At 38.7% G+C, this 13,557-nt stretch overlaps 1 protein-coding gene across 2 annotated transcripts in view; it reads right to left on the minus strand.

Annotated features, from left to right (window-relative positions):
• ATP2A2 (ATPase sarcoplasmic/endoplasmic reticulum Ca2+ transporting 2) overlaps positions 1-13,557 on the minus strand; it is a 46,915-nt gene that overhangs the window by 23,914 nt on the left and 9,444 nt on the right. For both annotated transcript variants that reach the window (XM_084868030.1, XM_084868029.1), the window contains exons 4-5: positions 11,954-12,058; positions 9,690-9,828 (exon numbers count right to left, since the gene is read on the minus strand). In XM_084868030.1, the coding sequence (XP_084724156.1) occupies positions 9,690-9,828; positions 11,954-12,058 (244 nt within the window). The remainder of the gene's footprint in view (positions 1-9,689; positions 9,829-11,953; positions 12,059-13,557) is intronic.

Below are 13,557 nucleotides of genomic sequence, written 5' to 3' on the forward strand. Positions count from 1 at the left end.
GGTACACCTAGAAGATGCAGCATTAAAAATTATACTGGTGCCCTATCTGGTTTGGCTCAGTAGATAGAGCATTGCTGAAAGGTCCCAGGTTCGATTCCGGTCAATGGCATGTACCTTGGTTGCAGGAACATCTCCAGTAGGAGGTATGCAAGAGGCAGCCGACTGATGTTTCTCTCTCATTGATGTTTCTAGCTCTCTATCCCTCTCCCTTCCTCTCTGTAAAAATTCAATAAAAAAATATTTTTTAAAAACTATACTGGTATTATAAAGAAACTAATCTCCCTCTATAGGTCCATTTAAAAAAAAAAAAATATATATATATATATATATATATATATATATATATATATATATATATATTTACAGATTTCAGAGAGGGAGAGGGAGAGAGAGAGAAACATCAATGATGAGAGAGTATCACTGAATCAATAGGCTGCCTCCAGCACGCCCCCTACTGGGGATTGAGCTGACAACCTGGACATATGTCCTAACTGGGGCTCCAACGGCAACCTCCTGGTACATAGGTCGAAGCTCAACCTCTGAGCCACGCTGGCCAGGCATCTGTAGGTCCATTTTAGTAACATAACATGAAGGCTGTCTCTTTCTTGCATAGAAATTACATTGACACAATTGTTAGCCTAATATTTAGGAATGCCTCACATGTCAAATGCTAGTGAAACAAATGACCTAGGAAGCCCTTAAAAAACTAACCTCTATACTTCTTCCACCGCACAACAGCCATTCTAATCAGGATGCAATTAAATATTTAAGAATTAAAAGAAAAAGATGATCTAAGGCAGTGGTCGGCAAACTGCGGCTCACTGGGATTGGGGCTTAATCACAAGGAACAACAACAGCCTGTAATTATTGGAATCGAGAGTCTAGGTCAGTGGTCAGCAAACTCATTAGTCAACAGAGCAGCAAACAGTGGCTTGTGAGCCTCAGTTTGCCGACCACTGATCTAGGGGCCTTTTCTAAACCACAGAATCTCAGGACCTGCTCAAGAGTCTAGTTCCGTGGTCGGCAAACTGCACCTTGAGTGTAGCTCTTCCACAAAATACCACGGCCTGGGCTAGTCTATTTTGAAGAAGTGGCATTAGAAGTTTAAGTTGAAAGAATTTGGCTCTCAAAAGAAATTTCAATTGTTGTACTGTTGATATTTGGCACTGTTGACTAATGAGTTTGCCGACCTCTGGTCTAGTTCAATGCATTTTGTGCGAGGTCCAAGAATCCACATTTTAAAATGTTTTCCAAACGTACTATAAAATTAATGTAAGAAAACAAAATCAAGTATAACTGAAAGGCTTGTTTAGAACAACCTTTACTATTTGCTGTTTTTCATGTGCCAACTATTCCAGCTCTAGGACAAGAAGACCCCCAAGCCCCCACACTCGGACAATGTACACCTTACAGTCTTATTTACATTTCTCATTCTGTTGGAAACATCTCTTTGTGGATAGGTACTAAAGAAGCATAAATCCAAACTGGTCACAGAAACCTGTAATATTCTAGTATTCTCTTAGCTAGAAAACCCCATATCATCTTGACCAGTCCATGTCTTCATTTTAGACAGGAAATTAAAGGTAAGAAGTGAAAGGAGTCTTGCCTAAGAAGCCTCAATTAATGAAAGACTTTCTTTAACATGCTGTGTAACTAGCTCTGCTTCATGATTTTGTAAGAGTCTTATTTATGTTTGAATCTATCAGGAAGTTAAGTTCTCTAAGGAAGTAAAAGATCCATGAAAGTAAAGATTCAACGAATACTTTTCAAACTAAGACATAATTTTCCTTTGTCTGCAGGCTTCTGTGAATTTCAGACAGAGGGTTTTGTGCGGGAGTAGGCAGTGCTGTTCTGATGATTAAATCCAGTGCTATTTCCCTGATGGGGCAAGTCAATGTCCTTAGGGCAAGTGGTAGTGGAAAATTCTTATTCTTGCCAAGGAGCTGTTCTGCAATTTTTCCTCCAGAACCTTTCTTCTCTGTCTCTTGGGTTCAGCAGTGTAATAAAATAATAAATTCTGTTACAAACCTTCCATTTGTTTAACATTTGACACTTTTCAAATTCAGCCCTTAGCTTCTTAAGTCCTTAGATATTTAACCTGCTATCACAAAAGAAAGAGATCTACTCTGGACAAAATCTTCAATGTATACTTTATGCTAGTTTACCAAGAATGCAAATAAAAGTTAAAGAAAATTATTACTTTCTTATATTTTAGAATTTAACATAAGCTTTATCTTAAAATCTCAAAGGAGTGTTTATAAGCCATGATACTTAAACTTTGTTTATAACTATGTTGAAAATAAATACTGGTGTTTGTTAAAATCAGTAGAAAAGGCCTTTTTATAAATTGGCTTTATGTAAGAAAAAAATCTAATTTATTTGGTAGCAAATTCCACCAAAGTTATTCAAATCTTTTCTAAAAGAAAGCTATATGTAAGATTAGAAATTACGTGTTGTTTTTTAGTTTAAATGGGTCCCAGAAAAGGCAAGTCACAATAGAATTAACCTAAATTACTTAAAACATTTAACTATGACTCAAACATTTTCACTATGCTTCCAATGTGAGCCATAAATTTTGCAGCTAGGCAGAGTGAATGAAATCCTTTACTTGAGAAGCCCTACTTGCCTATTAAAAACTATTTCCAGGCTTCAGCATGAGCAGGGAAGGAACATGACAAATTGCCATAGTATATTGTTTGCTCCCAATCTGGGTTTTTTGTGAGGGTTGGAGGAATACTATCTATGATGAGATTCATTTTTTTTAAAAACACACAATGTGATATCATCTCATTTAAAATCGTTCAATAGCTTCTTCTTACTTACTATTCTTGAAATAAAGTGCTACTAAAATTGGCATGGGCCCTGAGCAAGGATGACAAGCAAATTTGTGACTGGTTGTTCCACTCTGTTTGGTAAATTTGCATATAAGCCTTTTATTATATAAGATGATATACGGTGAACATCTCTGGGCACTTAGAGATTACTTCTGGAGAATAGATTCATAGGAGCAGAGTTTTCCTACAAGTATATACTTCCACCAAATTTCTATCCCTGTCATTTACCCACATTTTCAATCCTGTATTTTTCTGAGCACTTTATTTTTCAAAATTCTCTTATCTTCAAAATAAAGGTTTTACATGTTTACAGTCAAATCTGGTGTCTTGGTGCTTTTGTGTAACACTTAGGAAACGTATTCCATATATATCACATCATTTCTTCTAATTTTTCCAAAATGTTAATCATAGTGGCAAGGATGAAAAGGTTGGCACTTCACTGGTGCTGTAACCACCACTGAGTCAGGGGGAGTGGGGAGGAGGGGATTACAGGCAATTAGGAAATGCCAGCTGCATGAAATTCAGGTTAGGTTTCAAGATCAACTGGCCCATCATGATCTCATGGTCGGGGAGACCTTCCCGAGTTCCTCATGGTTCTTAATGTCTTAGCTGCGCTGATAATGCTGAATGAAAACCTTAAAACTCCCTGCTTCTGACATCCACACTGATTTCTGTTTTAGACCATTGGCTCTTCAGCTCACATACAAGTTCTTAAGAACTTACAACTCCTTATAAAACAGAGCTGTAACTTACAGGAATGACTAAACAATGGTATGCCTATCATTTAGATACAGACATCGCAGATCTACATCTCTAACGAGCCCTGTTCTTCCACCCTTCTCATTGGGAAACAGCTCCATATGGGGAAACAAAGAGAACAAACCTGCTTCCCTCCTTCTTTGGCCATGCACCTCTGCTTCTACTTCTCATCAATGTGTATCATTTCAGGAACTGGTAAAACTATTTAGTGTTTTCAGCAACACCATTTAAATCACTTACCCAGATTATAGTTTACTTAATTTCAGTTTAACCTGTACTTCATTTCCCACAGTTTTGTTGAGATATAAATTAACACGAATTTATGGTATACAACACGATTTGACATATGTATATATTGCAAAAATGATTATATAGCTGGTCCTCAAAAGTAACCTTGTTTTTTTCAACATTGCTTTGTTGGAACGTTGATAAAGGTTGGGGCGGGGGCGGGGGTGGGGGGGGGGTCATCAATCCCTGGCCGGGGCCACTGTCTCCGTGGAGTTTACACGTTCGCCCCTTGTCTGCAGCGATTTCCTCCAGGTACTCCGATTTCCTTCCACACCCCAAAGACGTGCACAGTAGGTGGATTGGCCTATCTAAATTGTCCCAGTCTGGCCCTAGCTGGTTTGGCTCAATGGACAGAGCGTCAGCCTGCGGACTGAAGGGTCCCAGGTTTGTTCTGGACAAGGACACATGCCTGAATTATGGGCCCAGTCCCCAGCAAGGGTCATGCAGGAAGCAGCCAATCAATGATTCTCTCCCATCATTGATGTTTCTATCTCTCCCTCTTCCTTCCTCTCTTAAAAAAAAAAAAAAGAAAAAGAAAAAAGATTGTGCTATTCCTAGCACTAGCCAGTTCAGTGGATAAAAGTTGGCCTGTGGACTGAAGGGTCCTTGGTTCAATTCCACTCAATGGTCTATACTCCCGTTGCAGGCTCCTCCCTGACTGAGGCCTGGTGCAGGAGCCAACCAATCAAGGTGACTCTCTCACATCAATATTTCTCTCTGTCTTTCCCTCTCTCTTGCATTTTCTCAAAAAAAAAAAAAGGGGGGGGGGAGGGGATATCCTTGGGTGAAATTAACAAAAAAATAAAATAAATAACTTTTAAAAAAGAAAGGTAGACTGTGCATTCCTATTACTTATATAATCTTAAACTAGGATTCCCTCCAGAGTATACAACAGGACAGAAGTCATCTGAGAATATTTATGTACTTGTGCTATTCGTCAACTCTGGGTTACCAAGATACATGAAGTTTGTTTCAAACAGTCCTTAAAACAGTGGCTTTGAGAAGTCAATAAATAATCTCCTACCACTGGGGCATATACTGAAACCTCCAAAATTCTAAATTTAACACTTTATGATATCATAAACTTGATTTACTTTGATAACATTAGCTGATAATACAGAAAGTTTAAAAACACTGATGTTCGTTTCTCAAAAAAATTACACCTAATTTTACTATGGTTTCCATCCATACAGACAAACATTTCCCTGGCATTATGATAACACAAAATCACTGTGGCTTCAGAAGACAAAAATATGGATAACTTTCTCCATATTTTTAAAAAAATAGATTTTATTGATTTTGTACAGAGAGGAAGGGAGAGAGATAGTTAGAAACATCGATTAGAGAGTGTCATCGATCAGCTGCCTCTTGCACACCCCCTACTGGGGATATGCCTGCAACCAAGGTACATGCCCTTGACTGGAATCGAACCCGGGACCTTTCAGTCCCCAAGCCTATGCTCTATCCATTGAGCCAAGCGGGTTTCGGCGACTTTCTCCATATTTTTATTTGCCAAGTCAATTTTATTTGGCTCCTACATTCTAGATACTTCTAAGGTTTACCTAAGCATCTGCTATGCACACTTACACAATGTCTTCTAAGAAAGGTTATTAGCTGATATAGCAATCTAAAATTTCATTTCCTTAACTCCCTATATCTCCCCCTAAAAACACCACTTAGTCCAGTCTAGCCTTCAGAAAGTTCAGCAGAACCCAGAACCATTTTATCATGTCTTCCTAAAGCTTGCAAAAAGAAGTTTATTACCTAAAGTTAGGAGATGATCCTTACATCCAAAAATTAACATAAAAGACCTCTTTCTGAAAGTATTAAAATAGCAGCTCCAAACTTGCTTTCATCTTCAAAACAGTTCACAATATTCTCCAGTGTTTCAATCCATCACAGAGAACAAGCCACACTTAATTTCATAATTTAAATAAAAGTTACCATGTCTAAAAGCACAATTCAAGCTACTACTTATCCAGGCTATGTAGAGTAAGACTGAGAAGAAACAATTTAGATCTACATTTTAGAATTGAAGTTCATTTCTATAGTTTCACAGAACTGAATTATAGAGCTAAATGCCAAATTGTAGTCAGTTAGATTACTAATCCTAAGAAAAGTGGAAGTTAAAAACCCCCAACATGTATAGTCTTAAAGTCTTCATAAAATAAATACCTCACAATATGTTTTTCCAAAATATTCCATATAATTCACTGTAAGTACCTTAGGGTTGGGAATCTTACCCAATTCAATGATCCACCAGGCCTACTAATCCAGCAAAACTCTCATTTCTAATTTGGATATAAACATACAGTCACTACAAAACATCACCAAAGCAGACCAAATAAGAGTACACTGACAACCTAAAAATTAAAATTATGACCAGGTTTCTTCAACATGATAAATGAAACCCACAGCCAACATCACACTTCGTGGTACAAGACTGAATGCTTCCCCCTACGATCAGGAACAAGACAAGGATGTCCACTCTTGCCACTTTCATTCAACATTAGAGGCCCGGAGCATGGATTCTTCCAGGGCGTGTCAGGACCATCTCACCCAGTCCCGGTCGGGTGATGGGGCCTGTCTCGCTCAGTCCTGAACAGGGACAATCAGCCGGGGAGTGACCGGGGAGGGATCGTGAAGGGTTGACCAGCTAGGGAGAGACTGCAGGAGGGCTCCAGAGCGTGTCTGGCCTGTCTCGCTCGCCCAGTCCCAATTAGCCAGACCGCAGCAGCAAGTTAACCTACTGGCCGGATGTCTGCCCCCCAGTGCACATCATAGCAACTGGTCGAACGAAGTCAGACGCTTAGCATATTAGGCTTTTGTTATATAGGATTCTACTGGAGATTTTAGTGAGGGTACTTAGACAAGAAAAAGAAAGAAAAGGCATCCTGATTGGAAAGTTATAAAAAATGTTTGCACATGACATGAACTTCTATATAGAAAATTTTAAGGAATCCCTGAAAAGTTATTAAAACTAGTTAAGAGTCAAGGCAAGATTGCAAGGTATAAGATTAATATTAAAAAAAATAATTGTACTTCTGTGTACTAGCAAAGAACAATTTGAAAATGAAAATAAAAAACAAATCCAATTACAAACCCCCCCCCCCCCCCCCCCCCCCCCCCCCCCCCGCAAACACACACACACAACAAAATACTTAGGAAAAAACGTAACAAAAGAAATACAAGACTTGTGTACTTGAAAACAACAGTGTATCCCTTATGCTATACTTTACATCGTGACTATTTTGTAATTGCTAATTTGTACTTTGTAGTAAATATATTCACTTCATATAAGGGATATAAACTCATCTTTCAATATTAAGCTCCCTGGTTTTATGTATATAAAAAGAAAATGATGCCGAAACCGGTTTGGCTCAGTGGACTGAAAGGTCCCAGGTTTGAGTCCGGTCAAGAGCATGTACATTGGTTGCGGGCACATCCCTGGTGGGGGGTGTGCAGGAGGCAGCTGGTCGATGTTTCTCTCTCATCGATGTTTCTAGCTCTCTATCCTTCTCCCTTCCTCTCTGTAAAAAAAATCAATAAAATATATCTTACAAAAAAGGGGGGGGGGGATATAAAAAGAAAGTGAGTGGTTGCCAGAAGCTGAAGGAAATTGGTAAAGGGAAATTACTGTTTAACGGGGACAGAGTTGCAGTTTGGGAAGTTGAGAAAATTCTGGAGATGAAGGACGATGATGGCTGCACAATAATGTGGATTTATTTAACACCATGCAACTGGTATACTTAAAGATGGTTAAAATGACAATTTTTACTATGTATATTTTACCACAGTATAAACAAAATAAGGTATACCTAGATGGATATCTTAGGTCACAGATACGAACACTATGCATAGGGAATGGAATTTCACAGTGGACAACAAAAATCAGGTAGACCAGGATAACCATCAAGCTTTATCACTATGAGATCTGTATATTGGGCACATTAATACATTATACAAAACTTGCCTGCCCTCCCCCAAAGGGCCAGAAAAGTCTGGTGGTACTGAAAATCAAATAAGAAGCCTATATAGTGGTTAATACACAGGGAGTGGCATTAAGATGAACCCATGGAAGCAAGCAGGAGTTACACAATGCATGGTCTTTTAGATAAAAGAATTTTGTATTTGAGGTGCAATAGGAAGCCACTGGAAGGTTTAGCAGGTTAATAAATAACATGACCTTTAGAAAACCATTCTGGCTTCTGTGTGAACTGACTGAAAAACAACAAAGGAAGCAGGAGCCAAGTTAGAATACAATGGCAGTGTCAGTGTGAGACTGAGGAAACAGAAGTTAATAAATTGGGGTGTGTTATGGAGATAAAATCAACTTGCCTTAGAGACAGAATAAGAGAAAAGACTCAAGATGAATCCTAAGTTTCTCTCAGCTAGCTAGGTGGTTAGAATGACTTACTGAGATGGGAAAGAAATATTTGAATTATCACTGTTTAATAGAAGCTGGCCTTGCTTATTTCTTCAAAAGGGAAGATGGCTTGAGGATCAAGGTTACACTTTCCCCTGACGCTCTTTACCACCACCATCTACTGATGCAAAGTAAAGATAGATGCTTTGGGAGTAATTTCTCTAAGTTTTCAAATAGACTCACTACACTGAAATCCTCTAACTGCCATAAAAATTCTTAAATATTCTTAACTTGAAAGGCTGAAGAGTGTATTACCAGATTAAGCTGGAGAAATACAAAACATACTAAGTCTGACAGAATCCTGTACAAGTATTTAGGCAATGATATCTGCAACTGCACATAAAACATATTTATTTTAAAAAGACAATCTATCTTCTTCCAGTGCTTCCTTCCTCAGTTACTAGCAGCATCACCCTCCAGTCACCTGAACTAGAAATTTGGCCAATATCTTTGATTCTACATTCTACCCCCATATCCACTCAGTTTTCAAAAACTGTTGCTTTGGGTCTAAATCTGAGGCCCACTTTTCAAACTACACTTAATCATAATTCCATGGTAGATCGGGTGTTAATAATTTGGGTTGAAGCTGGTAAAAAATTTTTTAAGGAGTGCCTCAGAGGATTCTGATGTGCCCTCCTGCTAAGAACTACTATGCATAGGGTTGTCTGACAACATGGCACTGATCTGGTGCAGCAGTCACCAACCGGTCATCCGTGGACCGCTGGTGGTGTCCATGGACCACTGGTGGTCCGTGAGGTCTGAAAGGTTGGCAATCTCGGATTTAAGGAAAATTTTGGAGCAGCAGTCGCCAATGGTGGTCCGCAGACCACTGGTGGTTCATGAGGTCCAAAAGGTTGGCGACTGCTGATCTAGAGCAATGAGGAAACAGACTCCTTTAAGATCTGTGGAGAGCTCTGGCTTTGCAGTGGATTCACAGTCCAGGCTAAGAACCCTGGCTCAGTGAAATGGAAAAGTATTTTTAATCAGAACTTTTTAAGAGTCATGAAATTACCCTTAACTATCAACTTGCAGGTATGACAATATATATGCCAAGAAACAAAAAACTATGTAGCCAAAACTAGAATGCTAACAAACTGCACCACTAATTGTCAAGTCAAAATTAGGTTATCTCACTAACACCAGTAAGATACAATGTATCAAAAGTAATAAACACAAATAATTCAAACACCTTGTTCAAAAATATCAATAACATGAAGGGCAGTGCCAAAACACTTCAAAATTTTATAGAAAACCTTTTTGTTTGGATGGTGCTAAGACCAATAAATATGATCATAATTTTTAAAACACTTAACTAGGAGCCTTGAGAAAAAGAATGCATTCAGATATACAATCTAGAATATAAACAAAAATAACAAACTCACCAGCAATCTCTACAATATCTCCAGGAACTATGTCTTTGGCTTTGATCCGCTGCACGCTCTTCCTGTCCTGTCTGTACACTTTGCCCATCTCAGGCTCATATTCTTTAAGGGCTTCGATCGCATTCTCTGCGTTTCTTTCCTGTAAAAGAGAAAAGATAAAGGTAGTGAACACATGCCTACCACTGCAAGCATTTCTAGCCAGAGAATCAAATTTTGTAGAGTTCTAAACTTAGAACACACGAGAGCAGTACATTAATGACAGTTGTGGTAAACAATTCACATTTAAGGTGACAAATGCTAGGCCCTTATGGTCTGTATTAAAGATGGGCATGGCTCAGCGATGAGGGTCACCCTATGAACCAGGAAGTCACAGTTTGATTCCCCATCAGTGGGATTTGGGGCTCAAATCCCTGAGTGGGGCAGGCAAGAGGTAGCCGATCAATGATTTTCTCATCAATGATGTTTTATCTCTCACTCCCTGTCCTTTCCTCTCTGAAATCAATAAAAATATATTTTTTTTAAAAGATGAAAAAATAAGCCCCTACAGGTAAAGGAAATAAAATCATAACGTAGAAAATGATTCTGCTGTCCCTGAGCATAGCTGAGACACAGACCTCACATCCAGCCACACACACCTGTACCATAACATCTTGTAGCGACCATCTTGCGACCACATAGGGACGGCCATCTTGTGTGAGGGTGTGGTGGTAAATTTGCATGTTACCTTTATTATATAGGATTTTATCTGTAATTATAGCTTTCCTTACTTCCAGAAGGTAAGAGCCCTCAAGTATTGCCTATATTATTCTACATAATATGCAAATGGGATTAAGATATAAGAATGTTATTTTTTAAACCACTGTAAAATTTTACTTTGGAGTTCGTATTAGCATGGGTCCAGATTCAAATTTCAGATACTTTATGTACTACCTATATGGCCTTTAATAAGTCACTTAATCACTATGAGCTTCAATGATACATTTGTCAAATGGGAGTATCATCTGCCTTACAAGTTCACTGTAAGGATGAAATGGGAATGTACATAAAGTGTCTAACATATAACTGGAATAAATTAATTAAAAAATACATACTACTAGCTTGAGAAAGACAATCCAATGCTGTGTATTGTTTCTTTTGCCTAAATTATTCACAAGAGGATCATTTGTGCTTAAACATAAAAAATGTTTTGGGGGATCAAAGTAAGGAATATAGTTCAATTAAAATTTTCTAAGTAGGCCATCTTTCTATATGAGCCCGATACATAAAGATCATCGTGTTTATTAACACAAACAGAAGTTTACCCTTTTTTTGTTGCTGTGATTTTTAGAGAGAATGGAAGGGAGAGAAATAAACAGACTGAAACATCAATGAGAGAGACACATCAATTTGGTTGCCTCTGACAAATGACCAGGGCTGGGGATCCAGCCTGCAATCGAGATACATGGCTTTGGCCAGAATTGAACCTGAGGCCCTTCAGTCTGTGGGCCTATGTTCTATCCACTGAGCTAAACCAGCTAGGGCAGAAGTTGACACTTTAATAACAGATGCACTGTTTTATTTAGTCTTCAAAGGGATGACTACATTCATCAAAAACATAAAAGAGCAATACTTAAATCAACAGTTCTAGAAAAGTTGAAGTCCTCAAACTATATATGTGCAGAAGAACAATTTTGTGAGTTGGGAGGGTGGGGGAAAAAATCCATTTTGTTTCTGAAATAAAATTAGCTTCCATTCTGTGAATAAGAAAGGCTCAGGTGACAGGCTGAAAACAGCCAGGAATATGCTCTGCAAGAAAAACAATGTAAGATTTAAACAATTTTGCCCTAGCCAGTCTAGCTCAGTGGATCGAGTGTCTGATTGTCGACTGAAGGGTCCAGGTTCAATTCCAGCTAAGGGCATGTACCTTGGTTGTGGGCACATCTTCAGAAGGGGGTGTGCAAGAAGCAGCAGATCAATGTTTCTCACAGATCGATGTTTCTCTCTATCCCTCTCCCTTCCTCTCTGTAAATAGCTTCTCTCATCCATTATTAGTAACTCCATGCTATCATGAAGGACGAACAATTCATATAAGCATGAGCAAAGTATATATTTGTGAGAGATCTAAAATTTTGCCATTAAATAAACCAATGAACAAACAAAAACACATGTAGACATTGCAGAGTATTTTTAGTCAACACATCAGGAAAAAACGGATAACAGAAAGATTAACAAAGTTTAAGTCACAGAAATTTCTAAAACTTAGTAGTGTAGAATTTTGTGCTTACCTGCCAGACACCCACAATGGCATTGGCTACTAATATAAGTAAAATTACAAAGGGTTCTACAAAGGCTGTAATTGTTTCTTCACCTTCTTCAAACCAAGCCAAAACCTGAAAGAGAAATCACATGTGATGTGTTAGAATTGTAATGTGTTTTTAGGCTTAGTGCCACTTTATAAGAAAAGTGGCTGGCACTAAAGGAATTATAACACACAAAAAATCTGTCGAAACCAGTTTGGCTCAGTGGTAGAGCATCAGTCTGCGGACTGAAAGGTCCCAGGTTCGATTCTGGTCAAGGGCATGTACATTGGTTGCGGGCACATCCCCAGTAGGGGTGTGCAAGAGGCAGCTGGTCAATGTTTCTCTCTCATAGATGTTTCTAGCTCTCTATCTCTCTCCCTTCCTCTCTGTAAAAAAATCAATAAAAATATATTTTAAAAAAACAAAACACACAAAATCTCTTTTCATCCCTAGAAACCAATAGTGGTGAAATATAATGACATAAAAGACAGCTTATGTCTTGTTCGAAATAATTCTTGAGAATCGAAAGCATACAACTTCTTAACATTAAGAGCTAATTTATTTTTTTCATGTAATAATTGTTTTAAAATCCAAATAAAAACCCATTTATTTTATATGCATACTAGAGGCCTGGTGCATGAAATTCATAAACTGATGGGGGGGAGGGGTGAATCTCCTCAGCCTGGTCTGCACCCTCTTGCAGTCTGGGACCCCTCACTCCTTACCGCCTGCCTGCTTGCTGCTCCTCAGTGCTGCTGCGGAGGCGGGAGAGGTCGCTGGGCTCACCAGCCGTGAGGCCGGCTCTGGCTGAGCGGTGCTCCCCCTGTGGGAGCGCACTGATCACCAGAGGGCAGCTCCTGCATTGAGCATCTGCCCTCTGGTGGTCAGTGCGCATGACAGTGACCGGGCATTCTGGTCTTTCCGCTGTAATGGTTGCTTAGGCTTTTATTATCTAGATTTTATAGACTAGAGGCCCAGTGCACTGGTAGGGTCCCTAGTGGCTATTGGCTGCTGGCCAAGGCCTCTCTTCCTTCCCCAGGCCAGCCTCGACCCTGACTAAACTCTCGGATGAACTACCAGTCGATGGGACAAATTGCATACTACACTTTTATTATATAGGATATTCAGAAGAAAAACTTACACTCTTAATTTTGTTAAAGGCAAATAACAACTTTGTTAATTTGGGTAATATTCATCTATATATACATAAAAGGCTAAGTGACCGACTGACCATCTGTCCGACTAGTACATATGACATGCACTGGCAATTTAAATAAACGTTGACTGCACATGTCTATTATAAAAAAAGGGCAAATAGCAATATTAAAATATTTTGTATTTTAATTTTATAATACTATATTGTATATACTAGCTTGACATGTAATTTTTTATAGTAACGTAATTACTGCACAAATCTTTCTTCTAATAAATTTCCTTTCAATGTGCACAAATCCATGCACCAGGCCACTAGTGCCAAACAATACCCTTGGCATAAATTCATAATAAAAATAACTTGATCGCTGACTCAAATTTTCCCCCCATTGGTATTACTGAAGGTTGTCACAGAATTATTGTAAGGCTGCCCCATA

This window comes from Pipistrellus hanaki, assembly GCF_964339955.1.
Source record: "Pipistrellus hanaki genome assembly, chromosome: 19".
NCBI classification, from domain to species: domain Eukaryota; kingdom Metazoa; phylum Chordata; class Mammalia; order Chiroptera; family Vespertilionidae; genus Pipistrellus; species Pipistrellus hanaki.